At 39.6% G+C, this 27,430-nt stretch overlaps 2 protein-coding genes across 3 annotated transcripts in view; one reads left to right on the top strand and one right to left on the bottom strand.

Moving 5' to 3' along the window:
- LOC137195337 (transmembrane protein 164) overlaps nt 1-8,834 on the top strand; it is a 28,858-nt gene extending 20,024 nt beyond the window's left edge. For both annotated transcript variants that reach the window (XM_067607605.1, XM_067607604.1), the window contains 4 exons: nt 2,512-2,578; nt 3,631-3,709; nt 6,225-6,325; nt 7,489-8,834. In XM_067607605.1, the coding sequence (XP_067463706.1) occupies nt 2,512-2,578; nt 3,631-3,709; nt 6,225-6,325; nt 7,489-7,695 (454 nt within the window). In that variant the 3' untranslated portion in view covers nt 7,696-8,834. The remainder of the gene's footprint in view (nt 1-2,511; nt 2,579-3,630; nt 3,710-6,224; nt 6,326-7,488) is intronic.
- A 4,511-nt stretch (nt 8,835-13,345) lies between these two features.
- ammecr1 (AMMECR nuclear protein 1) lies at nt 13,346-25,130 on the bottom strand. Its single transcript, XM_067607603.1, has 6 exons — nt 23,509-25,130; nt 20,841-20,951; nt 19,321-19,435; nt 18,929-19,019; nt 18,738-18,834; nt 13,346-17,806 (listed from the first exon to the last, which is right to left on the bottom strand). The coding sequence occupies exons 1-6, from the start codon at nt 23,997-23,999 to the stop codon at nt 17,692-17,694; spliced, it is 1,020 nt and encodes a 339-aa protein (XP_067463704.1). The 5' UTR covers nt 24,000-25,130; the 3' UTR covers nt 13,346-17,691.
- Nucleotides 25,131-27,430: the final 2,300 nt, after the last annotated feature.

Here is a 27,430-nt window from a genome sequence, read left to right as displayed (position 1 = left end):
GTCTACTGTCATGGCTACAACTTTGTGTTCAGAATCAGCTTTATTGGCCAGAATTGTCAGCACATACAAGGAAAATCAGTATTTGTAGTGAAGACTTTGAAGGTATTAACTATGTAAGTCTGGACAGATATGGATGTAAACTGCAACTCGACTGGTTGGCGGAGGCATACAACCGTGAGGCGGTATTTCTAGTATTGTAATGAATTTGTTGGAGGTTATAGCCTCGTCTCCTCAACAACTGCCCTGGTCTGAGCAGTTAATTATTCAGGGGAAATGATTGTTTTTTTTTGCCAGTGGGAACAGGAAGTGGGATTTGCTCAGAAATAAATACAAGCAGGGTCACTTTCTGTTACAACAGCCTGCAGAAATCACATAATAAACCGACACTGTAGCTGTTTCTTGCCTGAAAAGACCATAATGTATTGTACTAAATATAAGAAAATGAGTTTTAGAAGCTTTATGAAACACATTCTAACAAGTCTCTCATATTTAAAAACAAATACTTAAATTAAATAAGGCAAAAATATCTTTCCCTGGTATTTATCCATCAGAGCAAGATGTTCTTTCACATAGTAGACTAGTTAATATAATACTGTATCATTTCATGGATATGTCCAATGAGAAATTCTTTTATTTATGTCTATTTTATTCATTTATGTGACAAGTGCATAGAAATTAGACGTTGAGCTGATTGCAGGAGTTGTTCGTAAGTTCAGACTTAGCCTAGTTAGCTCATAACTGAAGTATTTACTAAGTGCATATTGACGCCTCACTAATTAAAACCGGTTGCACCACATGAACAAGTTCTTAAGTAGAATATAAATGAACATAGAGGTGAGTAAATATTTAAACCTATTAACTGCCAGGTGGAACTGTTGAATTAGCGAACCGCAAAACTGTCATTTTTAGAGGTTAGGTTACAGTTTGTGATGCTACAGTCACTTCCTGTTTACATAGTTGGTTATTTCTTATTGGACAGATGTTTCTAGCAAAAGATTTCTAAAGTTACTAAAGAGAAACATTACTAAAGTGTTTACTAGATAAGACATTTCTCAGATTTTAATGGTGCAACCTGATTTAGTAAATCACTAATTTGAAACTAGCTTTTAGTCACTAAAAACTTAGGAAGGACTTTGCACACAAATTTACTGATGAGACAGCAACCCAGTCTTGGTTCAGGAGGCTGCCAGTTGTAGTTTGTGTAAACATAGCATTTTACATCACCTGGCAACGCTAAGGTCAAGTGGTACTACCACCAACGATCAGAAATGAGGACAAAAGGTTTTCAGAACCCTGTTTTTTTTGTTTGTTTGTTTGTTTTTTGGGGGGGGGGGTTTGTAATCTGACAAAGTTCAGTGGAAGACTGACAATTTGACTGACTGTCATTTTGCCATTTGAGTTTCTAATCTCTGCCTCCTCAGCTCCAGTATAAATCTGTATCAGAGATTCAATATTGATCGGACAGTCCTATGACAGAGTAGCATTTACACATACCGAACCTTCACCTCACTTTAAAACATATTTTCAAACTTATTCAATTAAATGAGAAATATTTCTGGACAAAGGTTGCTAATGATCAATTAATGTGATGAATTTAAATTCTAATTCAAATGAAGCAGATTGTTTTTCCAAAAAGGTCCGGAGGCCGGCAGAGTGACAGCTGGGCTCATTTGAACTGACATTCCTACAGCACTGCTGTTTTCCCAGTGACCTTGGCTGTCACAACAGTTATTTTGGCTCATTTGACAAAAAGAGCAGTCAGAGGAGATAGATGTCTGCCCACACTTTGACACATAAGCTCCTGGGTTTTTATACACGGTGACTCTTAAAATAATTGTTGGTTGAAAGAAAGATTTATTCTCATGTTGGATGTGCAACTCTGCAAGTGAACTGAAGAAGCATCACACTCCCTCTCTGCAGGAGCAGACAGGCTGTGTGTGTACTGGATGGTGAGTGAGATGAAAGCCGCTGACTGCGCTAACTAAAGGCTCCCAAATGTCCAAATTATACTAATTATGAATGAATAGCTAGAATGACTGATTTGTCAGAATCATGGCAACAATTTCGTGTGATTTCTTAATGTGTCATAAAAATGTCAAGTCTCTACCACACACACATAGAGTGCAAGGTTATAATTGCCTGAACCAGCAGTCACCTGACTTTTCACTCCCACAAGGAAGTGACCCTGGCAACGAATGAGACAGCTGCTTCTAACAGCATCAGGGAGGACTCTGATTGGTTTTCAGCAACATAGAACTTAATCTGCACTGTCCTCCACCTGCTCCTGTACGCTTATATCAGTACTAATCAATTCATACTAATATGTTAGTAATGCAATGATGTGGAGATGATTGTTAAAATGTTGCTCTCTGGCAGATGTGGTGAAGGAGGTGAGGTTGCACACATCTGTGGTTTGATGCAGCCATATTGTAGAAACATTCACGAATGCAGATTTGAATATGTAAAATATTTTTTATTATTAGCTTATTTTTTTCCCCTGTGTGTTTTCAGGCTGCAGGTCCACATGTTGAACGGTGCACTACTGGCTTTAATGTTTCCTGTAGTCAACACTAGACTGGTAAGTAACCAGGACTGTCAAAAAATCCTCAACAAAGCCTTGATCTCATTCACAGCTCGTCTTCTGCTCTCATCCTGTGAGCCCCTGCTCTGTCTGCAAGGTTTACAAGTCTTTGTTCGTTTTTCATAAATTTCATATTTTTTTTCTTGTGACAGCTCAACAAGAGAGCAGCATTTATCCCATAGCTTTGATAGGTTAAAGAGTACCTCTATGTGACATTTTATCACCATCTTGTCAAAAATGTGACGTTTCAATGAATAGAGCCTGAAACTGAAGAATAAATTCCAGCAAGACCAGCAGAAGACAACATTTTGGACACAAGAAGACACTGTTTTGGATCTGCAGCTCTCGCTGACAGATGAAGACTAGATGATTTAGCGCTAATGCAGTAACTTTAAATTGAATTTGTGCAAATTAAATCAAGTTAAACAGTTTGATCTTTGGACATCATCCAATTCTAACATGATCTCCGTGAAGATAAAATGTTCTTGCTACAGAACTGTTCTTACCAAAGTAAAGCCACAAAACTCTATTTCCCTATTAGATAAAGAACTTGTTACCTTGAACAATGAAAGTATGCCTTCACAGGTTGAGGTGCATCTATGTACATTGTCATTAGTGAGCTTGGCCTTCTAAGTAGTTTTCACAGCATATACTCTAGTCTGAGGACTGAACACTAATTGACTCATTTTAACTTTAACAATTTTAAATGGAATCAACACAGGAGGCGATTTACATCAGATCCTGTTGAATCTTCCTGTAAAAACATTAAATTATGCGTTAGATGAATTAAAAATGAACACACACATTTACTGAGAATAGTTTTAGCATTTTATCATTAAAAAAACTGATCTCTGTACTGCTTGTGGACAAAAAATTCTGAAGTTACCATTTGAATTATGAAAAGTTATGGTTATTAACTGTAGTGAGTAATTTTACATTAAATCAGGGATGTTTTTCCTGACTTTACCTTAAATGTTTCTTCTGTGGGAGTATCTGTCTCAAGCTGCATGCGTGTCGTAAAGAACTGAAATGGTTAATTCTCTCCCCAGCTGCCGTTTGAGAAGGAGATCTACTACATCCAGCACTCCATGCTGTACCTGGTGCCTCTTTACCTTTTCAGGAAAGGAGGTAGGTGTTGATCTTCAGTAATTATAATCAGCTGTGTTGTTTCCGTTCACTGACACCCACAATGAAATACCTTTTTACTGGCCAACCGAGCAAGGTTATAATACTATGACGTCTTTATCCTTAAATCTTGACATTTGAGTTGATGTAGATCCCGGCCTCTTCTTTATTCCGCTCAACCGTGGTGGCTGCTGCTCACGTCAGCTACACAGTTTATTCTACAAACCTCCGAGGACAAGAAGCCACAGTATGATCATTCTGCCTGCTGACAGCAGCAGCTCAGCTTCAACACAACGACCTGACTGTACTGTAACAAAATAATCTCAACTCAAAGCTTCACTAACACTTTTTTTTTCTCACAAAAACTAACTTCATTAGAGAGATGCAGTAACTTGTTAATTAGTCTGTAATGTAGCTAGAATAAAAATCCAAACTGTAGCTTAATAAAACAAAACAAAATTCAATATAGACTGATCTGTTCAATTTAATACATTTATATTTATGTAAATGTGGTGACATCTATACACATAGAGCCCCATTGGCAGCGCTGTTCTGTCCAGTAAAAACATGAAGCTTCACTTTACAGTCAGACAAACTAATGTGGCAGCTACAGTTGTTAGATTTCATCTGTGAGACCAACATTTATCTTCCAAAAGGAATTCTATCATATATCAAAATGCTACGGAGACATTAGAACCAGCTGTAAGGTGCCAAAGAGATCAGTTCATCAGATCATGTTCTCCCCGGGATGACGACGGACGTTGAGTGGCCAATCATCTCAGGAGTCGGGCTGCTAGTGGCTGAGATGACCGGCCAGTCTCACCCAGCCAGCGGCTCCTCACTTCTCCGAAAACATCAGAGCAGATTTACAAAGAGGTGTTATTTGGGTAAACTGACCACATATTGGGAATCTAAATGGTTACTTTCTCACCTGAAAAAATGACATATTAACAGTCCTACAGCAAAAATTACAACAGCTTAATCTCTACCATCGCTGCCGGTTGGTGCAAAATGCATTCTGGGATACTTGGCTTCAGCCGACCAATGGTGTTCATCACTCAGTCAGTGACAGACATTTACATTTATAGAGTTAGCCTTGCTGTTGTGGTCCAGCCAAAAAAAAAAACCTGCTCACTTAACCTTCAGATATGACCAACAGCTGCCCACGCTCTGCAGCTGCATCATTATCATGCATAATGTATTTCACCTTCTGGTATAAAGTAATCCAAAACGTCTGGACAGGGTAACAACATGAAGGTTTGCTTCCTTTAACAAGACTGGGTCAAAACCTGGTATATGGCTGGACCGTGTATGGTCAATGTGTGAAATTGTGGTCAATTTGTTACAGGGACAGTCAGTGATAGTGTCTATAATGTAATTTCCTGGATATTAAATGTTCATCTGCAATTTTCTGTTTTGGTTCCAGTAATATTTGCTGGTAAAGTTTACTGAAGGAGCATATCACATGACATGGTTAAGCTACATTTGAGTCAAAGAAAAAAGGTTATAAATGCAGTTGGGAAAACAAAATTTTCCACTTATATCTTGGGATGTTTTATTCAAAACGGAACTTATTTTAATTCTGATAACTATTCTAATTATCTGTTAACTCTCCCTGCTCTTTCATCTGTTCCTCTCTGCAGATGTCTCTCGTTTTTCACTCCGTATTGTGTGTTTTGGCAGTGACGGTTATTTGAGGTGTTTTAACTGTGCTCTCTCCCTCATGTCTCTATGCACCTTTTTTCTGCCTCTTTCCCAGTCCCAGGCTGTGGTGGAAATTGTAAATGAAAGTTTTGACAGCAGTTTGGTTGTAAATACAGGAGGCTTATCTCTGCCCAATTACCACCGTTACAGTCAAATCAAGTGCACCTGTAGAGCAGCCCCCCCATGTCACATGTTTTACCTGTAAGACTCGTGTTTTAATGTTGTTGTTCATCATTTGTGATGTGAAAACGTCAGAGAAATAAAAAACTAGCATCCTTGTATTAGTTCAGTCATAAAATCCAAATGCACCGCAGAGTGTCTCTCAACAACCGCGGTTATAGGGCTGGTCCACGGCTGGTTTATTTGGTAGAAGTCAGGTACATGTCGGATAAATTCTCTAGGGTGTAGAACAGTAATCAAATCCTCCCAATAGTGCCTCATTGTTCTCTAGTAACGTAACACTGGAGCCCCACAAAAGGAAATATTCATTGTTCTAGTTAAACCAACATAATCGTTGCACATTTGAAGCCTTCCCCTGGTACGACTCTCAGGAATGCCAGCAGTGAAGAAACAGGAAAAGACACTTTGACACCACATCTTGTTACTGGCTTCGCTGTGGTTGCAGAGTGTTGCATCCGTTGACTCTTCTAGTTGACTTGTTACACATCAATCAACAGGGGAGATGATAGAGATAGTATTTGGTTCTTTAGTATTTTCCCTGTCCAAAGTGAACAGATGGCCAGAGCCGGCACAGAGAATACATTTTGTGTCGTTAAGATTTCAAGGTTTTTTTTACGAGCATTTCTTTTCACAGGTGTGTACAAACCGGAGCCTCTGGGAGACATGTGGTGGGCACTGCTCTCCACTGGCATCCTGTTCCTCTACCACTTCCTCTTCTTGCAAGTTCTGGGCCTGGTAAGATGGAGCCCTCTGCTGGGCATGCATGATAGTTCACTATGTAAAGTACATGGTTGCAGCTGTGGCTACACACCGTTACTTATATCACTGGTTTCTTTTAAAGGAGACTGAAAAGTCATTTATTTAAACATGGAGGTGTGATCATAATAATGCAATGCCACACAGTTGTGCTTCAATGAATACTACCTTTGTGAAGCTTATAATGTATATTTTTGTTAACACTCTGACAGAGACAAGTATCCATTGATCCTTATTTCAGTTTCAAATAATCAATCAATGTTAAGAGACAGTAGCAATAACCAGAAAGGTACAATGGTTTCAGATCATCCTTAAGATGGTTCCTTAGATTAACCCCTTTTACTGAAATGCGTTTTCAAAAATGTACTACTCAATGATTGTAGTTTGAGGCATAAATTCTGAGGACAGAGCCTTTCAGTGACCATTGATAAAGGTCTACTTGTGACCACTGTTGATTCAGAAATGCTGATTTATTATTATTATTTTTGAGAACTCAAAGCTTCCTCTCTGCAGCTGGTTACTATGTAAGTTACTATCTTCTTTTGTGACACATGGCTCTTATTTTGTCCACTTGCTGGAAATCAAAATTAGATAGGCAGCAGCACGAGACATATAATACACAGAATATACAGACAAATCTAAACTATCTTGACAACAAAGACTAAACTCTAGAAAACTGCATTAGCAAAGAGTAGAAAAAACAAAACTGAAAAGAAGATCTGAAAATTGAACATTATAAGCTTCACAAAGTCAGTATTTACCAGCAGTGTTACTGCATTGGAATGTGTTTGTCATTTTTTCCACCCTCTGCAGATTATAAAAACGGTGAAAATCTATAAAAGTCTAAATAAGGTTTAGAGAGTCACAAACAACAGTGATAAAATGATGCGATCACCTAGCAGTCAGAGCTGTTGTTGTAGAGGATTAACTATAAACTCATCCTTCAATCAAGTTATTTAGTGATTTACTTTTTCAGAGTAGGAATGAATGATTATAAAAATATGTATGGTGAAGTCAACCATGCCATTTGCTGAAAGCTCCTTATCAAACTGGGTACTCTTACTTATTCTGACTGGTAGCATCATGTTAGGACTTGTACTTACTAAACTCGTCTCTCTGTCTGTCTCTCTGTTCCCCTCCAGGCAACTGAGGTCAACCTGAACAACATGCTGTGCCCGGCTGTGTCCGATCCCTTTTACGGGCCTTGGTACCGGGTGTGGGCAACAGGTCACCAGACCCTGCTGACCCTCATTCACGGGAAGGTCCTCACTCTCCTCTCGCAACACACAGGCCCGGTCTGCAGATACCTGCTGGACACCCTCCGACTGCGCAGCAAGAAAGTCGACTGAATGTCCACAAAGACGCACACAGACCTGGCCTTTCAATCTTAAATGCCTGCTCTTTTCATGGAGTTTTTTTTTTTTTTGTTGTTGTTTTTTTTAATCAACATTTTAATGCATCTTTTAAGACTCGCCATCTGTTTTACTGAAACACGTGAGCATTTCAGGGTCAGTGAATCAATGTGTCATTCTTTTTAGTGTCGTTGTTGGCTTGCATAAAAACAGTACTTGCATGCACAAACATAATAGGCATTTTACAGCTGGTAGTTAGCATTGTGGAGTTAGCCAGATTTAGCCTTTTTTTTTTTTTGTTTGTTTTGTTCTGTTTTTTGGAATACAATTTCCACGTTAAGAGAATTTGAGGGAGATGACTATTTCTCAAGTTGCCTTTTTTGTAAATGTTAAGTTCTAAGGACAGAAAATAGGAGTCACCCAAATGTCACTATTGATCTGCAGTTGTTACACTTTCAGTTCTTTATGTGATAGTTACGCTAGATCATATGTTAGTGGGTATAGCTGCCATTTTATTTGTCTCAAGTGCGTTTTGAAACAGATTGTGAATGTGAGCTATTGTTAAAATTATTGCTTGTTTATAGTCGGAAGATTTTTGACATGTATGATCACCTCTCAGTGTTGTCATGACTAAAAGTAGAAACTTATTTATGGCGTCCCTCTGTTCCCACTTTACTACACATATACAGGTTAAAAAAAAAAAACAACAAACATTACTGTAAGTGGCCTCTTTTGCATTTCTGTCTCCCACCTCCAGCCCATTCAGATCATTCCAGTTGTGATAATCAGGGGACATGAGGATGTATTATTGTGCTGAGATTCAAAGTGATGAATGAGAATTTATAGAGTTACATTGGGGGTGTTATTACGACCTCTGCCAAGGAGGTTTTGTTTTTGTCTGTGTTATTTTATTGTGATATTGGACCATATTCAGTGAGGTATAAACTTCAACGGTCGTTGGGATGAATGTGATGTTTGCCGAGATGGAACAGATCTTGACAAAATATGTATCTGGGCTGGAAACATGCATCATGACACTTGAATAGATTTCTTTTTTTTTGCTTGATGCTCAAGTTAATCTTTCAAGTCACCCTGAATTCACTCCACCATTACAGCTGTAACGAGTCGCAGTCTCGGGTTTTGTATGAAAAATTCATCTGATGATCTGCATGAAGTCATTTTGGGTCATTTATTGACTGCCCATTGGAAAGAAAGTATTAACTATTAACACTGATAATTGGAATATGTCAGTCATGGTATCTATCATTTCAAGTGTGTGGGGTGTGTGTATTGTACTGTACTGTAGCATATACTGTACTTCACTGTAAAGAAGGGATAAGACAAACTTTTGTATTTCTATCGGTTTGAGTGTATGTGCTGTATTGACAATAAAAGTGATTTCAGTTGACGAAAGTCTTCATTGTTTATATTTGTTTTGTCTGTTTTGTCAGGGTCTATATTGTAACACTTATCTTGGGATTTTACATTTTGTGCAGATTAAATACTTGAATCTCTCACTTTTTGCTCACTTTTTACACTTATTTTACGTAGTTTTATAAAAGACTTAAAAATCATTGGAAGTTACTGAATAATTTGATATTGTGGGAGCTCTGTAGCACTTTCTTAGTTAGGAGTTGATTGATACCACTCTCATGTCTGTCCATTCGATATGAAACTGCAGTTAGCTTAGCAGCAGGGAACAGCTAGCCTGGCTCTGTCTGGAGGTAACAAAATTTGCCTACCAGCACCTCTAAAGTTCACTAATTAACATGTTATATCGTGTTTGTTTAGTCTGAGCAAGAAATTAAAGTGTAAAAACAACCATCTGTGGTTGGACGTGGTTTATGTGCAGGACTATTTCTCGGCCAGGTGCCGTGACTTCTTTAAAGGTACTATGTGGAGTTTTTTACCAGTAGTAGCACTTTGGATTTTTACCAGTTAAATGCTGGATATTTGATCCGCAGGTGATGTTAATGCACCAACAACGACAATAAAAAAGAAGACTACAAGTTTAAGAACTGCTTTGCAAATGTTTTCTGAGAAAGAAAATGCACTCGACACATAAGTTAGACCTCAAGGACACAGACAGTGTTTTGGTGAGAAACACTAAAGATAAACTTTGTTTACAAGAAAACTCCACAGGGAACCAAAACTCCAGGAAGTCACTCCACCCAGCTAACAAATAGTCCCACGCATAAACCCCTGTAAAACAAAGTGTTGTTTTTACACTTTGGTTTTTGTAGGGATTAAACAAACATGATATAACTTTATGGCTGCTGTGGGTGGGTTTTATTGGCTGTAGACAGAGATGTTTCCAGTCTTTGTGCTAAGCTAAGCTAACCAGCTGCTGCTTGTAGAAACATATTTAATGGACGGATATGACAGTGGTATCAATCTCTCATCTAACTCCTGGTAAAAAAGGAAACAAATGTATTTCCCAAACTATTACTTTAATAATAAGGCGTCTCAGCACACCACAAAACTACAGCGAAGCCAGGTTCCTGCCTAACACATGACTCATGCTCTCAAACGGTATATTTGGATTTATTGAGGCCAGACGGGGTGAAAAGCTTTAAGTGCAGCGTATCGACTGAAGTGAGCCGCAGACAGTTTTCACAGGCCTGTAGCTTCTGACGGTCACAGACAGTCAAGAGGAGGAGGTCGATCTAAAACCACCACAGCGACTGCAAAGAGGGCTCAAGGTGACTGCGGATTAAGTGGAAAAATATGTTGAAATCTTCTCTTCAAGTATTCCATGTAGATGAAACAATACATAAAGTGCAGCGACTTAATTGTCATTAAGAGTACTTAGTGACATTAGTTGCAATGTGTTCCTGTTATTGTGTCCAACCCCCTGTTAATGACTTCCTACAAATCAGACAGTGATTTATTTCAATTTGAGTACAATTAGGTGATTAGTAAATTCTATTTTCATGTTGATATCTAATTGATCATTTCAGTTCATTATTAAGCAAAAATACAATTTTGTCTTGGTTGAAGACTCATGATGAAGACTTAGCCCTATGTGTGTGATTTTTTTTACACTTTATGTGTCTGAATGTACTGTGAGGTGTCAGTGTGTTTGCAGTTGGAGGTCAGGCAGGTCGTTCACTTATCACTATCATTTATTCAGACAGATGGAAGCCCAGCGGCAGACTCAGGAGAGAGAGTTAAGTGCTGGTTGGATTTGATCACAAGCCAGCGCTGAGTTCAAGTGTGGCTACACACACAGGCATCAGACTGAACCTCTCAATTATCTCTGAATGTTCAGACGCGAATATCATGTAACAGGCAGCAAAGTATTTTCAGATACACCTGCTCAGGTTTCTCCTCACTCAGTGCTGAGCTGTTTCGGTGGAGGAAGTGTCAGAGAAGCCGGCCAGACGTGAGGATCCTTCTGCTTACTACAGTCACAGCTTCACAGGAACCACGAGTGCAGCTCAACATGACCAGTGTTGCTTTTGGAGACACTGAATCACTCTGCTCAAACTCCAGTATGATAACATCTTCCATACCAACATAAAAGTTTCACTTTCAACAAAAAATTATCACCTCAAAATCTAGTTCTGGAGCTTTTGATCATAACACATGATCTTCATCAGTAGATAAAGTTTGTCATGAAGGGCAAAATAATAATGTATTGCTGCTGTCACATAAAGATTTTCAGGAACAAAGAGCTCCTTTGTTCAGTTTATGCCATAAATTTGGTTTTATAGTGTTTGTTTTTTGAATTTGGGCCGAGCTCTCAATGCCACCTTTATCAGTCATTGGAGAAAATCCTTATTTAGCCCACAAGCACAGCATGTGCCCTGCATGCTTTATCTGTGGTCCAAACATCATAAAAGTGTGTGATGCCTGAAGAAAAAGCACTGATGCATCAATGCACACTATCAGACAGTGCCTGCAGGACTGTGAGGACTTTGTCATATATAAAGAGTCAGTTCACCAAAATCTTTTTTTTTTTTTAATTTTTTTTATTTTCTCACTTATCTCTAGTGGCACTAGACATGCAAATTTGTTTAGTGTTTGTCCAGATTATGAGACACCTGAAATGTCTGTCACAAAAGTGGGTAAGTGTAAATAAAAATAGAAATACTTCCAATGAGAACTGTTGACAGTGGGTTTGGCTTGCAGAAAAAGTAGGCAAGAGCACTTGCAGGGGTCAAACTTTTCCACCGAACCAAACGCTGTCCTGTTCTGTCATTTGAGGCCGTGAAACATAACTGACATCCTGACCATCCAGCATTCAACTGCACTCGGACAATTTAAGAGCACATTGATCAGCACGGACCAAGTATACTTGTAGTGAACAATGCCGCAAAATGTTGACACAGAATGTGAGCATTAATCGAGAAATTAAAGGAAGAGTTCACAATTTTTCAAGTCTCTCTTAAAACAACAGTCAGGTAACCAAATGTACACTGAAAGAGGTTTTTTTTTTTTTTGCTGTGATCATTCCTCCTGTTCATACTGACCATTAAAAGATCCCCTTCATAATTTGCTTTCAATGTAAGTAATGGGGGGAAAAAACCCCACAGTCCTTGTTTTGTTCTCTGGACTGACTTTACCTGATAGTAACAAAAACTGAATACATTTGTGGAGGGATCAAGGACTGTAGATTTGTAGATTTTGTCTCCCATCACTTTCATTGAAAGCACATTAGGAGGGGATCTTTAAAGAGCCAGTATGAACAGGATGAGTGATCACAGCGAGGAAAACCTCTTTCAGTGATCATTTGAGCACCTGACTGTTGTTTTAAGATGGATTTGAAAAACTTTAAGCATATGGATTTGGCGTTTTAAGTTCTCTGAATCTATATGTGACGCACTCCAGACACACTGAACATACTGAATGTTTCAAATGTTGCAATGGCAAATTTAATTTAACTTAATAAATTGTATACTTGAAAATAAATGCTTTATCTGTGGATGTGTGTGCTGAAAGAAAATAGAATGACACATTTTCTCTTTTCAGTTGATTTTGTATTTTTTATTGAATAAATGATTTAAAAGGTAATAACAATGTTTAAAACTACATTATCTTCACAGCCATTGCTTACATACTCAGATAACCCATCTATATATATTCTTTCAATCCCCCCCACCCCTCCCCCCACTTTTCTTTTGCAATTTTTTTTCTAATTTCTTTTTTCCTTTTTTTTTTTGTATTTGTTTGTTTGCTTTTTTTTCTTTTGGAGTCATACTATCATAATAAATGCCCATTTCAAGTCTCGTCACACTAACAGCAATTCAATAGGAAAGGAGGAAGGGTCTAGCTCTATAGGGGATGGATTTGAAGTTCCCAGTTCATATTTTTCCATCAACATTTTTCAAGTTACTAAAGCAGAGAAAGAAAGTTCCAAAAATCGAACGGAAAAGAAATAAAAGTTGGTATGAGGAGTTACACCAGGCAACCCTCCCAGCCCATCAGGCCACTGCAACAGAAAAAATTCATTTTGTACAGTGACACGTCTTAGAAGTCAGTGTCTCAAAAATTCAGAACATAGAAAACCACTAAAATAATTTTGAAACTAGATCCAAAATATTCTTTTGAAAAGAATTTATTTTGATGTACAAAAACAGTCATTTTCTTTTTTTATTTGCTTTTATAGTTTTTTTTTTATAATAAAAAAAGTTTCAAACACAAGTTTATTGTAGTTCTTATTTCATTTGTCATTATCATTATTATTATTGATTCATTTATTCTTTTTTTTTTTTATTCATCTATCAGTGCGATTGTATACCAGTGCAGCTACTGGGTCCAGAGTAAAGAAAACAGGCTTTTTCATCTTTAATGGCATAAAAAATAAGGAAAAATCCATCTTTTATACAAAGTATAACTGCTGGTCTTTAGGGAAAAAAACATTTATAAACCCATAAAGCTAGGAGGCACACCATGGGATTTTCATTTTTGTAAATTATAGCAATAATACTAATACTAATAATAATAATAATAATAAACAAAACAAGTAACAACAATTTGCAACCATTTTAAACCATCCTTGATGCCATGAACGGCTTCAGAGACAGACTCTCAATGAAAATTCATTGAAAAATTGGGTTGCTTAATAAGTCAAGACAGTTGAGAAATCGCACACACAAAAAAAAAAGACATAAAGAACATTTTGTCAATTGCAGGGGTGTTTTTTGGAAGGACAGGAAGCCAGGCCTGAAGAGCAGCATTTGGGCATGGCCGCTGGCATCTTTGGTTCAGTCGAACATACGAAGGTAACATGAGCTTGAGCATTCCACCACGTATGAGAATGACCACACAAGGAATGCTGAGGCTGAACTCTAACCCTGGTATGGAACCAAAACACACGATCTGCTACAACAAACTACACATGTCGTTCCATAATATCCCATGAGGTATCAATGCTTTTAAACAGTTCATCAGTACAGAAACAGAACTATCGTCTGCGTGTTCTACGTAAAACATTAACTCCCAGTATAGGAGATGCTCATCTTCGACTTAGGACCTTTCTACTGGTCAACAAATCAAACCATGCCTTTTCAGAGGTCAAACGGATTCAGCAGCTAGAGGAAAACGGAGGATGTGCTCTGAAGAAAAAAAAAAAAAAAGCAACATCCGACCTTCCGGGAGAGGCAACGATCACTACTACTGCCACTACCTACCGAACGACGCACACATCACACCTTGACAAACTAGGCCATGAGGTTGGGCCACAGTGTGGGGGAGTAATCGAGGGAAGGAGGTTAACGTGTGACTTCTTGTCCTTTCAAACCTGCAGGGGTGTTGACTTGCACTGGTAGGAAAAACAAAAAAAACACCTGTTGAACAGATCTGCATATATCAAGGATAGTAAAGGTAACACATGTAGGATTTTCTCTTAACATATCACCGTTAAATTGCAGTAACGACCACTGACAGTACATTCCATAGCCCCTATGACGTGTTTGCTGCTGGGACTTGTCCTTCTTCATTATATGTGAAAGTATCTGTTTTTCCCATAGGGAACTGATCCCAAAAAAATCACCCACACTGGACATTATGAGAGCTGGGGCTACTATGTATCGGTGACAGTCACATCCATCAATATTAAAAATGTGCCGTCATGACCAATTTCACAGCAATACAATAAAAAGAGAAAATCTTACATGTAGCATCTTTAAGTATGATATGATCGATGAGTCCGCATGACCAGTCACGAGATGTGACCACCCCAATATGAGGTCCGATAGCACCATATTTGTCTTTTAAATCTCTTAACGGTTAATAAGAGTGTCTAAGCCATAGATCAAGCATATCATGGATAAAACCATAGGTCTCATACTCATACATACATGCAACAAAATACATTGCATGTGTATACAAAGACATATATGTAAAAGAGCATGGTCAATTTGGTTTTGCAGCAGAGAAATTCAGGTTGTGCTGTATTAAATGGACCAGGAGATGAAGGCCTGACTGCTCCTCTTTGAAACGTCATGAAGTGTGTAGTGTATTTTTCTAGAGGCGTGAAACTGTCTCCCCGTGGTTTAAACGACGCCACAGTGCGCCAAATTATTTTAAAGAGAATGTGTTTATGAAGAGGCTTTAAAAAAAAAAAAAAAAAAAAGCAAATATTGAGGAGCAGCAGCTGGGTAAGACGTGAGCAAAAACAGGAGACTGCAGGCATACAGGAGCCCCCATATGTCTAAGAAAGTATTAGCAATAGCATTCAAGTGAGGAAGACACCATCTGGGGTCCTCTCCTACCCTGTGGTGTGGAGATGGAAGTGGGAACAGAGCAAACCACGGGACAGAGGAGCACTCAGGAGCAACATCTACTGGTCCATTACTTATTAAATCATTCATTTAAGGCAACACAACTTAAATCTGGGTCATTTCGGGTTACTGTGGATGGAGTGCCAAAAGCCCTTGACATTTTGCATAAAGAAAAATAACCTGTCAGTTAGTAAAGGCTGTTACAAAGAAAGTTGTTGGTCAAGTAACCTCTCAAAAATTCCAGTTAGCAAAACCGAACCCAAAACAAGCGGATCACGTGATGATCCTCGACAGTTCAAAACATTCCGGAGAGTATATCCGACTAACCTAGTGTGTGTGTGGATGTGACTCACAACAAGTAATATTTGGATGGGAAATGGCTTCTTAAGTCCTTACAAAGCTCTGGCTTTTTTTATTTTTTTTAATTTGTAGACCTCAACTGCAAGCCGCCCCCGGCCCCCCGTGCGGAGATTCCGCTCAGACTAATTCGTCCCTGTCTGCTCTAACTTACTGCCAAACAGCTGACAAAACAGACCACATATCAAAACATTTCCTGCGCCGGGGACACGCAGATCAAACGGGATCTCACTGAACAGCAGAGTGTTAGAGGGGGACGGCTTCGACAGCTAAATCCACGAGCTGCATTACTGCAACTCAAGTTTCAGAATCTAAAAAGCACAATGACATGCAGTTCTAAATGACACAAACATGTTGATTACATCACTTCCTTTGTGCGTCAAGTGGCGTGTCTTCATTCAAAATGACTATTTTTAATACATCATACTTTGTGGACGAGTGACAATGGTTAGCTATAATCCGAAAGGGCAAGACAATGATTCCACAAAGACGCAGGCAATATACACCAGACATCAGACAGATGGCTGAAACCGCCGGGTTCGACGAGTATTCAGTGATGCAGCCTTCGCCTGAGGCTGGCTGGTCTAAGTTTGCATTCAGAGGTTGAACACCCCAACATGTTAAGTGGCACCAAATGCAAACACTTCAAGCCAAACAACTGACCACTCTTACAAAGTGTGGAATAAAAAGAGAATATGGCTTTAAGTAGTTATAGCATGTCCCTGTCGAGTGACTCCCTGCCAGTAAACTCAGAAACCAACACACATTTGAAAGCATGCACTTGTTTTTTTTCTAGGGACCTGTAGTTACGGCTGCTCCCCTTCTCCAATACGGGGAAGCTCAGACCCACTTTACAAACATAATCAACAAATCACCTGCACAGATGTGATTATCCTCAGACAAAATGGCTTCCTCCGCAGTTACCGTATATTTGAAAAAAGTTTAACCAAAAAAAAAAAAAAAGGGAAGGAAGAGGGAACGCCGCTGTGAGCTCTAGCCAAACAAACGCAGTTCAGGGTTAACAGGTTCAACCACAAACACTACAGATACTCGGGGGGGGGGAGGTTTCTAAAATATCTCAGTGGGGAATCTTTAGGTTAAATCCAATTTCTAATCGACTTTACTGGTTTTCATCTTGTGGCAGACCAATGTCTATATCCACACACAGAAATACACACACACACACACACACACACACACGATTGTGAGCTCAAACAATAAACAAAACCAGCGAAATGCTGGTCAAAGAGCATCGCAATCCTACAATCTATACTTTGGAGTATACAGATCCCAGTATATATAGTTCCTACTACAACACTACAGTTTACAAGGCTAAAACAACCTCAACAGTCAACCTTTTTTTTTTTTGAGAGGAATCAGAATAGAGACGACACAGCCTTTGAGAACTGCAGTTGCCTTGCTACATGGTATACATAATGTCTGGATAGTAAGATAAAGAAAAGGAGGAGAAAAAAAAATTAATTTTCTTAGTAAATGTAAAATTGTAGCAAAGCCTAAACAATATAAGCGCAAGACTAATCCACTGTAAGAGACTTCCTTCCATCCACAGAATCAAACACCTGATTAGGTTTGCTGAAAAGATTAATAAAATCTAGTATTTGTTAAATTTTCAAAAATATGAATGAAGGGGGTTATAGATATAGGTATACATATGCTGCAAAAACTTAACCACAGGCAAAGAAAACGAAAAATGTGGATTTCTTCCCATAATCAAATGATGCTTCGTTGCCACCCGTTGCCATGTCAACGTCTGGGAGACGGCCAGCATGGCAACGGAAACTATCATCATAAAATGGTACAGTAGTAGAAATAGCTAGACCAGGAGGGGGCAGGCTCTCCTGGGAAAAGGTCCGCGGAGAGGTCCAATGATTGGTCATGCGGCTCGCTGTCAGGAATAATGGTTGTAGGGTGGTAGAGGGTGCCCAATGCCATTCTGGTAGTGATGGTGCTGGCGGTGGGCAATGTACTCTGCATAACCCATTGTCATCTTCTCGCTACGGTACCTGGAAATGAGAACAGACGTGTTGGTGAAGGCTAGCTGACCCCTCATGTCCTGTTGGGAAAGCTATTATCAGCCACAGTCTGCACACACTGTGACCCTGTACAGTTTAAGTTAGTTTAACACAGATGAGTCAATACTAGACTTTGGAAGCTTCAGTCAGAACAACAAACATTCTTAAGGATTTTTTTCTTAAAGGGGAAGTATCATCAGCACATTTCCAGGTCTGTATTTACATTGTGGGACTCTACTAGAATATGTTTGATTTACAGTTCAAAAAACTCATTTATCTTAACCCCGCCCCCCTCCTGATGAGTCCACTCTGTTCTGATTGGTTTGTGTCTAGAAGCTGCCCCCTACAAACAATAGTAGTAGGATTCCGCCTCTTTTTCTCGTTCTTTATTCAAAATGTCATCTCCTCAAATACACACGTACATGTTCAAGCCTGAATCTGATCTGAAATATCCAAGTGGAAAATGTGAACAACCCATTAAAACAACCTCAGCAACGAAGACTACTGTGAGCAAACAATCTGACGTCAGTTTGATGGGAAAGCAGAGGTAACTTTGCAAATGAAGCATTCAGAGCAGGTTGAAGCCTGAGCTTTTGACTTGCAGGAGGCATTTTTACATATGTTTACCTCGAGTTTTGGAACTCTGACCATGTTTAACATGGATAACAGTATATAAATGACAGAAAATCACAAAAAGCGTAATGTGCCCCCTTTAAACAAATTGACTGATAATAGATAAACTGATAAAGGAGGTGAAGTTTTGTAAAGCTCCATTGTGTGACAAATACATGATTAGCTCAAATTTTCTCTTACACTTTATGTACATGGACGTAAATGAAAGTATGTGGCACACAGAGAGAAAATCAGTGATGTATTACTGTTTCAGCATGTCTGGAGAACTATACAGTAAGTGTCATCTTACCTGGTTAACTTAATGGTCTTCCTGAAGTCATTTGTGATGGGAGCTTTGTAACCTCCCTTTCGTAATAAGGAATCTATGGTTTGAATGTGGTCCCAACCTAGATAAAAAAGGGAGTTAGAAATATACACAGTCTGCTTATTTGAATAAAAAGTAGATGAGGTTAGCTTGTTAGAAGCACAGGAAGATCTCACCTTGCTCCTTTGCAACCTCTGGTAGGTAGGTGGCGGTGCGCTTTGATCCTTTTTCATTGAAAAACTCTATCCTAATACCGTGAACACCCACCTAGGATTCAAGAGAGGAATGAAAAAGAGATCATGTATATATAACTACATAAATCTCTCCATCCAACAAAGTTAGCTGTAAAAACATTTTCTTGTGTTACATAAGGTTAAACTGACAAATAATTATACCACATTCTTAGTCCATCTATGCTTTCAGGTGCCATACCAGAAAGAAAAAAAAACAACTCAAAAAATGTGGAAGAGCTGCTGTGTGTCAACAGGAGAAAGAATGAGACACCTCTGAGTGAACTTTTAAGATGCTGTGAGGCACCAAAAATTCTAAATGGAAAGGATATTATTACCTCCCAGTCAAGGTAATCACCGACGTCTTCAAAGTTGGTGAGAAGAGACACTGAGCAGAAGAGGCGAGGCAGCTCATCCCTTGTCATGGGGGGGAAGCGGCTGTCTTTAAGGGCACTGCAGACATACAAGCACAAAGAAGACACATTAAAAAGTGGTGATTCGGGAAAAAAAAACGTTATCACAGTCGAGTTTTTAAAAAGGTCCCATAGTTTGATTTCTATGTGGAGGATTTGAAAATGTCTGACTTTGGCAATAAACACTGTGGTGTGGTTGCAATATGAGCGTGGCTGCTCACAGCGGCTCAGTGCTGTTTTTGACATGTGTGTCTGTACACAATACCAGTAATGCCACATGAGGAGGAGCTGTGTGTGTTTACATGCATTTGACAAGTCAGCTGCCCTCAGGTTAAGAACTGCTGGAGGGAAAAATTCCACACCAGGTGTCTACAGAGGACCCTGTTTACATGAAGAGACCAACTCAGACTTGAGTCTGAAAATTAATAGTGCAAATGTAACTACCAACAGTACAGAAGTACCAAATAAAGATTTAGTTACAGCTCTCTTCACACACACACACACAAACACGCCCATTTGTGCCGCCTCTCTTTTGTTAGACCAGTCATGTCATAGCTTACATGACATTTAGTAGTCAGTAATTACTATAGTAAATATTTAATTCCCAACTGAAACACCAGTCCACCAAAGCCAAGTAGTGCCCAACCTGCCTTGGGAAGGAGGTCAAGGAGACCAGCAGGTGACACATGCTTGACCCAATTAGATCAACCACCAGCATGGGTTTAACTTATGTCACTGTCTGTTGGTCTGGTAAGAGAATAAAACCGTCCAATAAAACTACACAACAACTCTTTATTATCACAGCCTTACATTTTTTAAATTAAACATCTTTACAATAATCAAACACATTACAGATATAGCACATATGGTTATCAATACATTTCATTTACGTCAGTACCTATCCTTTTGATTCAATAGTCAGGTTGTGAAGAAGGAGAACGATTTTAGCAGCTTTCTACATCAACTCTATTGTTAAAAACAAATTGTGTTGCTATGCTTGCACATGATAAGTGCTGTTTGACTCTTAAACAAAATTGCTTGCACATGTACATCTTAACAACATCAAACTTTTAAAGGCATCCTGTCTTTTCTTTTTTTTTTTATATATAATGGATATCAAAAACTAACTTAAGGAGATTAGTAACTCTTCTTTGAATATTTTTTGAACTCCTAGGACCTGGGATGATAGAGAAACATGCTCCGCTCACCGTTACAGCAAGCTACACAAATGACACAGAGAACAAAAATAAATCAGAAATATAAATGAAGTTTTTTTTTTGCAGTCATGCACAGTTCTACTATGAGTGCTGAGGGCGAGTTACTATTACTGTTAAGACAAAGTTGCCCGTTAAGGTTCTTGATTTCAATATGCTGCGTCACTGCTCTGTCACAGCACTTGTCTAAAGCTTTGATATATAGAAAAATAACTCGGTGTTGTTGCTCACCTGGTAAGGGTGTACTCCCTGAGTCCTGAGTGCAGATTCATGGCAGAAAATGTACCTATACAACCCCTCAACCGCTTGTCTCTGCCTATTTTCCATGTGACAAACAGCGGGCTGAAAAGCAAGAAAGAACAAGAGACCAGGTTAAAGCAGATCAACTTTAATTATGCGCACAGCAGATGTTTAATGCAGGTGATGAATAATACTGTTGAAATACTTTGTCTTCAGATTATTATATCAAGCACAGAGGCATAAATGTCAGGCAGCAGCACACATAACACCCCGCTGATTCGGATTTAGTATGTTCAGTTCTTATCACATTAGGTAAAAGTGGCACTAATGTCTTTCACAGTATGATGGATCAGCTTCCATCAAAGACTGCAGATTTTTGTTCATAGAGTTGTGTTATCTGTCCACTTATGACTGGATAAGCAGTTTTTTTAAAAAACAACAACTTTCTACCCTTCATGGAGTTAAAAAGGAGTTTCCAACTTTGTGCTTTTTAAATGGTGAAACAGAAAATTAGCCTGTAAATAAGCCTCGGGACAAGCAAACCGATCACATGAAGATACTTAAATGGTCAAATACAAAGATTCATCACATGTCCGTGTAATCGTTATTTGAGCTGCAACGATTAATCGATTAGTTGCTGACTGTTTTTATGATTGATTTGTCATTGAGAAATTTGTATTTTTTCCCCCTAAAAATTCTCTGATTTCAGCTTCTAAAGTGTCAATATTTTCTGGTTTCTTTTTATATCTATAGTATCTTTGGGTTGTGGAGTGTTGGTGGAGACAAAACTAGACATTTTAGGACGTCACCTTGGGCTTTGGGAAACAATGACCCAAAGTTTCACTATTTTCTGATATTTTATGGACCAAACAACCAATTGATTAATCGTGATAGTAATCAACAGATTAATCGATTATGAAAATAACTGTTAGTTGCAGCCCTAATCATTATCCATAAGCAAAATGTGTGAATTGCTTTTCTCAACAATGGACAACCCAGTTCAATACTATATTACGAGACTGTTTCTGATCATTGCGGAATATATGATGTTATATTTAACAGTTTGAATTCTTTCTGCCACAACATGACTTTGTTGGTAGGCATCATGGTGGATCAGATCCAAATTCAAGTTTTTTGTCACGTACACATAAATTGCACAGATACGCAACTGTGACTAAAAGTGTATTTTTATGCTTCCAACTTTTGGAAGCCATTGATTATTGTGTACATATTGTGTACAGTATGTGGGTCTGTTTTCCATAATAGATCATGATTACCATCAAACACGTTGGAGCCTTTTACATCAACACTTTGACTATATCCAACCCATGATATGCATATGAATTTAATTTTACACTTTAATCTGTCACATGACAGTAGCAAAATACACATTTTAAGACAAAATACAGTATTTTTTAGACTCTTTAGAAGTATTTAAATGGGATCCTTGTCAATAAGTCACTCCAAAGTTTCTTCAACCATTTTAGGTCGATAACCTGAATTAGTCAACCATGGTTTCACAGTGTCTTGATGTAAGTAAAGCGGTCGCAAAGTCACGCTATCACATTACAACGCGTGTTTAAAGGTGGAGTCAATATGTTTCAGCGGAGGGCGCAGGAGTGCGGTTACAGACAGAAAATATACATTTATTTTTTTCTTATGGTAAAAGTGGTCACAACACAAAAAACTCACGCTCAATGAATGTTTCAAAATGTTTAAAACAGTGGTTGGTACGTCTATTTATCACTGTCACAACGCATTTTTGGTTAAATTTAGCTATTCAGGCTGCTAAGTACTTGGCAAGAACCACCTTTTCTTTGTTGGTTGATGCTAAACTCAGTTGTTAGTTTCCTTTCATTCGACAGTACACTTACCCCTGTCAGACAAAAGCTGCTGAAAAACGACTAATCTGAAAGGTTGTCTGACCGTGATATCAGAGACTTTTAATACATCTAACGTTACCATTAAGTTAATGACTACAAGCTCATTAGTCCTGCCGTTACTAAGCTAACGTAGCTTTAAGCTAACAAAGCTAAGCCTAGTGTGTGGCAAGCAAGAGTTCATTGAGGGTAACTTAAAAGATTAAGAACACTAACGTTAACTTTTGATGTTTTATATTTTAGTGGTTTAAATTGTCTATCCTCGCTCGTAAAAGTGGCACTCTTAAACCGAAAAAATACCGATGTTATCCTGCTCGTTCCAGCCTCTTTCTTTTAACGCTAAATGTTAGCGGCTAGTAGCAAACAGGCTTAGCTAACGTTAGCCAGTGTTAACAAACAGTATCGTATCGTATTATATGTATTTTTCGCCGAATATCGACGGGAATTTTAAAATTTAAAGAGTACATCATTCAGCGGTCGGTGACATAACTTTATGACACCGCGTCAAACCATTCATTTGTAATGTTTAATGTAAGGCTAGTTTTAACCGCAGGCCAGTGCAGACAAGGCCCGGATTCCAACTTCGCCAAATTTAAGCTTTTCCTGTTGAAATTATTATGAGTGAAATGTTGTTTCAGTGTGACAGTTAGTGTTCTCAAAGCTGAAGCACAATCTAGAGGCAAAGCCCATCGAGTGTGCCGCAACAGACATCATTAGTTGAGAGAGCACAGCTTTGTGCTTTGACGTGCAGCAGGACAACAAAAGACAGAAATACTCACTAGGGATCGTTTGTAAACCTGGGTGTTCTCGGAGGTTGGTATCCGTACAGATGGCAATAAAGCACGTCGAAACAGAAGCAGCACATCTCCGCGGAGACGACCATTTTTCTGCCCCCACTTCCCGAGCCAGGTCCCGGGCTGAGATTCGGGGAGAGGCCGGATGAAGTGTAACCGGCCGGGGCTGGGGACAGAGCGTTTGTGCCGCCGCCGCTGCCGCCACTACTGCTGCCGCCGCCGCTAACGTTACCTCCGGGTCCCCCCAGGCCGTTGGCTCTGCTCGCGTTCGCCGCCGCTGCTGCCGCTGCAACAGTCGCGGAGGAGCCAATCCCCAACTCCGATCCACAATGTCCGGTTCCTGCCACCCCGCTTCCCGCCCCCACCCCGCCGGGACCCCCCGACCCGGGCGATCCCGACAGTTTCTGCTTCTTCACCCCGCAGCACCCGGCCGCCATCTTGGAACAATCTGCACCGACACACCGCTTCCGACCCATAACCGTCACCGCGGGAAGGGTGGGGGGGAACGCCGACCAGACGTAGAAATCCCACTGCGTTGATGCGTATGACGGACAATACTCCACTTTCACTCTTTTATTTTTTTGTCGGACGACGAAATAACCGATGTGGTGAGAAGACTGCAATGTCACCCTAGCGTTGCCTTTAAAAATGCGTGACTTCGCTACGCAAAATCCATAGCTTGACAAGCGTTTTTTCCTTGAGTAGTCAGCCAGTCCAGCTTTGGACAACGGTGTTCCCAGTGGATCACCGATAACGTCAAGTCCCAGTCAAATATTCACCCCTTCCCTAACACGACACCATCCGAGGCGATCTCAATAAGTTCCCCACTCAAACATACAAGTTCAGGGAGTGCACAGTCCGAGCAGGCCGCAGATGACAGTATCCAGGCGGTCCAGATGTGAAGCCGACAGCCAGTGCGCTGTAGCCCCGCAGCACACCTCTCCAAGTGGAAGCCGGGAGCTGGAGTACGCAGGACCCATAAGCTTCAGCACAAATTGCGCACAATGCCTTGGACAACGTAGCGTCTCATTGCACCAGCTTGTTTGCCACTGCCTCACGGACTTCTAATTACAGAACAGGCCCAGTATGTTGGAAGTCCAGACGCTGGGGTAACGCAGAGTAAAATGGCATCTGACAATGCGGGGCTGGCATGGCACAATGAAACGCGTCAGCGCCGAGCAAGTCATTTCAGTAACGTTAGCCCACAGTTTGCACCTGCATGATGTCTGCTCTTGGACCTGGTTGATATAAAAATCTCAATAACACCCCCGCGTCAAATGTAGAGCTGAAAGTTTTCAGCGTAGGTTTGTTTGGAGGTTGTCATCCGTTTATGGGGATACATATAGAAGAGCATTCTAGTCCGTGAGCCGTGAGAAATCCTCCGGGTTTGGCCGCCCTCGCTCCGCACCCGTCTCTCAGCTGCTACCATTCAGTGCTGTTCGGGTAAAAGCCCTGTGATCAGTCCGTGGGCACGCAGGCATCGGTGTCGTCGGCACGCCGGAACCGGATTCAGGAAAATGTATTGCGCCCACTTGCTACACATTATGCGTAACTTCTGGGGTATCAAATGTGCAATTCAGAAGAAATATACGGTGCTCTGAAAGCGTGCGCGCTCATGACGTTTATGCGCGCGTTAGCGTGCGTGCATGAAAAAGTATCCCTGTCTATTAGATGACCAGACTATTGTTTTTCTCTGCGCTTTTTATAAATTTCCCACTTAATTGTAAATAGATGCTGAATTGATTTGTCTGTATTTCACTGAATGATGTGTCCTTGAAAAGCTGACTATAAGCACCCTCTCTCTAAATAGTCCCTGAATAAGTAATGTGTCATTTTGTTTTCACTCTGAATGGACAATATGTCATTTTATACACATCACATCGCTTGTTTTCAGGGCTGCTATTAGAGATATAGGCCTCATGGCCACAGCTCATCTGACCCTAAAACAACAGATACTGTAATCTGCAGCAAATGTCGCCTGTCCAGCTCCCGTGCCTCTTAGTCAGAAATGATTTAAGAGAGCGATGAGCATTGTTTAAATGTCAGTGATACACATGTTAGGATCAGCTGATGATGATCGTGTCCTGACTCATGATGCTGGGCAGAGAAAATGAAAACACTGTATGCCTGATTTAGTGTAATGTTGCCGGGGTGGGTTTCATGGGTGCAGGAGATCTTGATTTTTAGATGTTAAACCTGCAGCTCATGGTGCTGGGTTTAGGGTGCACATTTATCATCTAAACATCTAGATATTTAAATCATTAAATTTATTTAAGTTTCCCTCCCCTCCCATGCATTCATAATACTGAGGCCCATATGAAATCAGACTCACACACTCAGATCTAAATTTGGCTGACTGCTGAAGTCAGTCTGGAAGCATTTTCCTCCTGTAATACATATTCAAGGCTCACAAGACTTTGACAGTTGTTTTTCCCATACACATTTTTCAATTGAATTTATGGGGATTTCTTTTAGATTTGTGGTCCAAAACTTAGGCAAAGCTGCATACTTTGTAAAAAGAAAAAATGAGAGGCCAAAACAGTTCATAGTGTACAAACGATCATCAGACTTTAAACTTATCTGATTCAAGTACCTCAGAGGACGGTGCTTCCTCGAAGTCTCTCTGTTGCCCAACATTTAAAGTCTGGCTGGCAGTAGAGAACAGGGTGATTATGATAAAGTTGAGCCTAATATCCTCAATGCTATTTGCTTTATGTGTGGTGTTGATTCTCATAACAGGACCAGTGCCAATGAAAGTGATGTAAATGTCTGCAGTACCGCAGTGCCAAAAAAAGAAAAAGTGCTTTTATTAAACGTTACTATGCATTCAGTGCCCACCAGCATTGTCTTTACCCCCATTTACTCTCAAGTGCAGACACATTTGAGTTCATTATCTGGGTCAGAGTGGTAAGCAGTAACCCATAGACACCCCTCTCTTAAAGTGCCTCATGCCTTACACAGCATGCAGCCTCAAGCCTGGTTTAAAATTTACAACTAATTATTGTAGGCCCTTGAAGATACTGCATAGTGGCTATCCAAGCATTCGCCTGGTAACAGCCCCCTTGGGCAGACTCAAGTACATTTTAGGATAAACAACATTAGTTAAAGCAAAGGTTTGTCGTAGCCTTAAATCATCATTCTACTGCATTAATCACTTGGACAGTCCACTACTCTATTTTCTGTAGAACTTTGTTGGGAAATTAATCTTGAAGGCACGGAAATTGATACGGTAACTGATCGGCTGACATGCTTTTATTTGTTTTAGACTAATTATGCTTTTGATTGCATTGTATTAAAAAGACAAACAGACAACAAAGCCCTTGAAAATGATTGCACCCCTTCTTCCCAGATTACATCCATCACCTGTACTGTATGAATAGTAATATGAATGTAAAAGCTGTAGCAGCAGGGTCAACACTCATATGGTTTTCATTATCTGAGAAGGTTGTTCTGAGATTATTTAAATGGATGTTGTGGTACTGTGTAGACTAAAATAGTGACAATAAAACGTTGTAATATGATATCTGGAACTGTCAAACCATACATGTCATTCTACTTTAAAATATGAGTGAACTGAATAATATGGAACATGTCCTCACTGGTGGTGACATTACAATAAGATATACCATATTGTGGCTTTATCGTCACATTCAGCATCTGAAATGTGCTGTGTCACAGTCGTTCTATTTAAAACTCAGCAGTCAAATAAATAGCGCTGTTAAGTTATGGAGTCTATAGATTAATCAGCTCTTATATGGAATTTGAGCAAAGTGCGAACTTTTCAATAACAAATATCTGTACCTGAATACTCAAATTCAACTGATATACAGTAGATTACAGTTCTTTTGATCAGACGTTAATTTTCACAGATAAAGGCGAAACTCCATTATAGATCGTTTAGCTTAGC

This window comes from Thunnus thynnus, chromosome 13 (assembly GCF_963924715.1).
Source record: "Thunnus thynnus chromosome 13, fThuThy2.1, whole genome shotgun sequence".
NCBI lineage: Eukaryota > Metazoa > Chordata > Actinopteri > Scombriformes > Scombridae > Thunnus > Thunnus thynnus.
The sequence above is the reverse complement of the archived record's forward strand: the minus strand, read 5'-3'. Positions and strand labels throughout refer to the sequence as shown.

Bases quoted from the DNA above. Each gene is read 5' to 3' on its own strand.
- ammecr1 (XM_067607603.1), bottom strand. From the start codon at position 23,999: ATGGGTCGGAAGCGGTGTGTCGGTGCAGATTGTTCCAAGATGGCGGCC. The intron at 19,436-20,840 runs GTGAGCAACAAC...GTATGTCTGCAG, and splicing joins AGGGAGTACACCCTTACCAG to TGCCCTTAAAGACAGCCGCT. The intron at 17,807-18,737 runs GTAAGATGACAC...TCTCATTTCCAG, and splicing joins AAGACCATTAAGTTAACCAG to GTACCGTAGCGAGAAGATGA.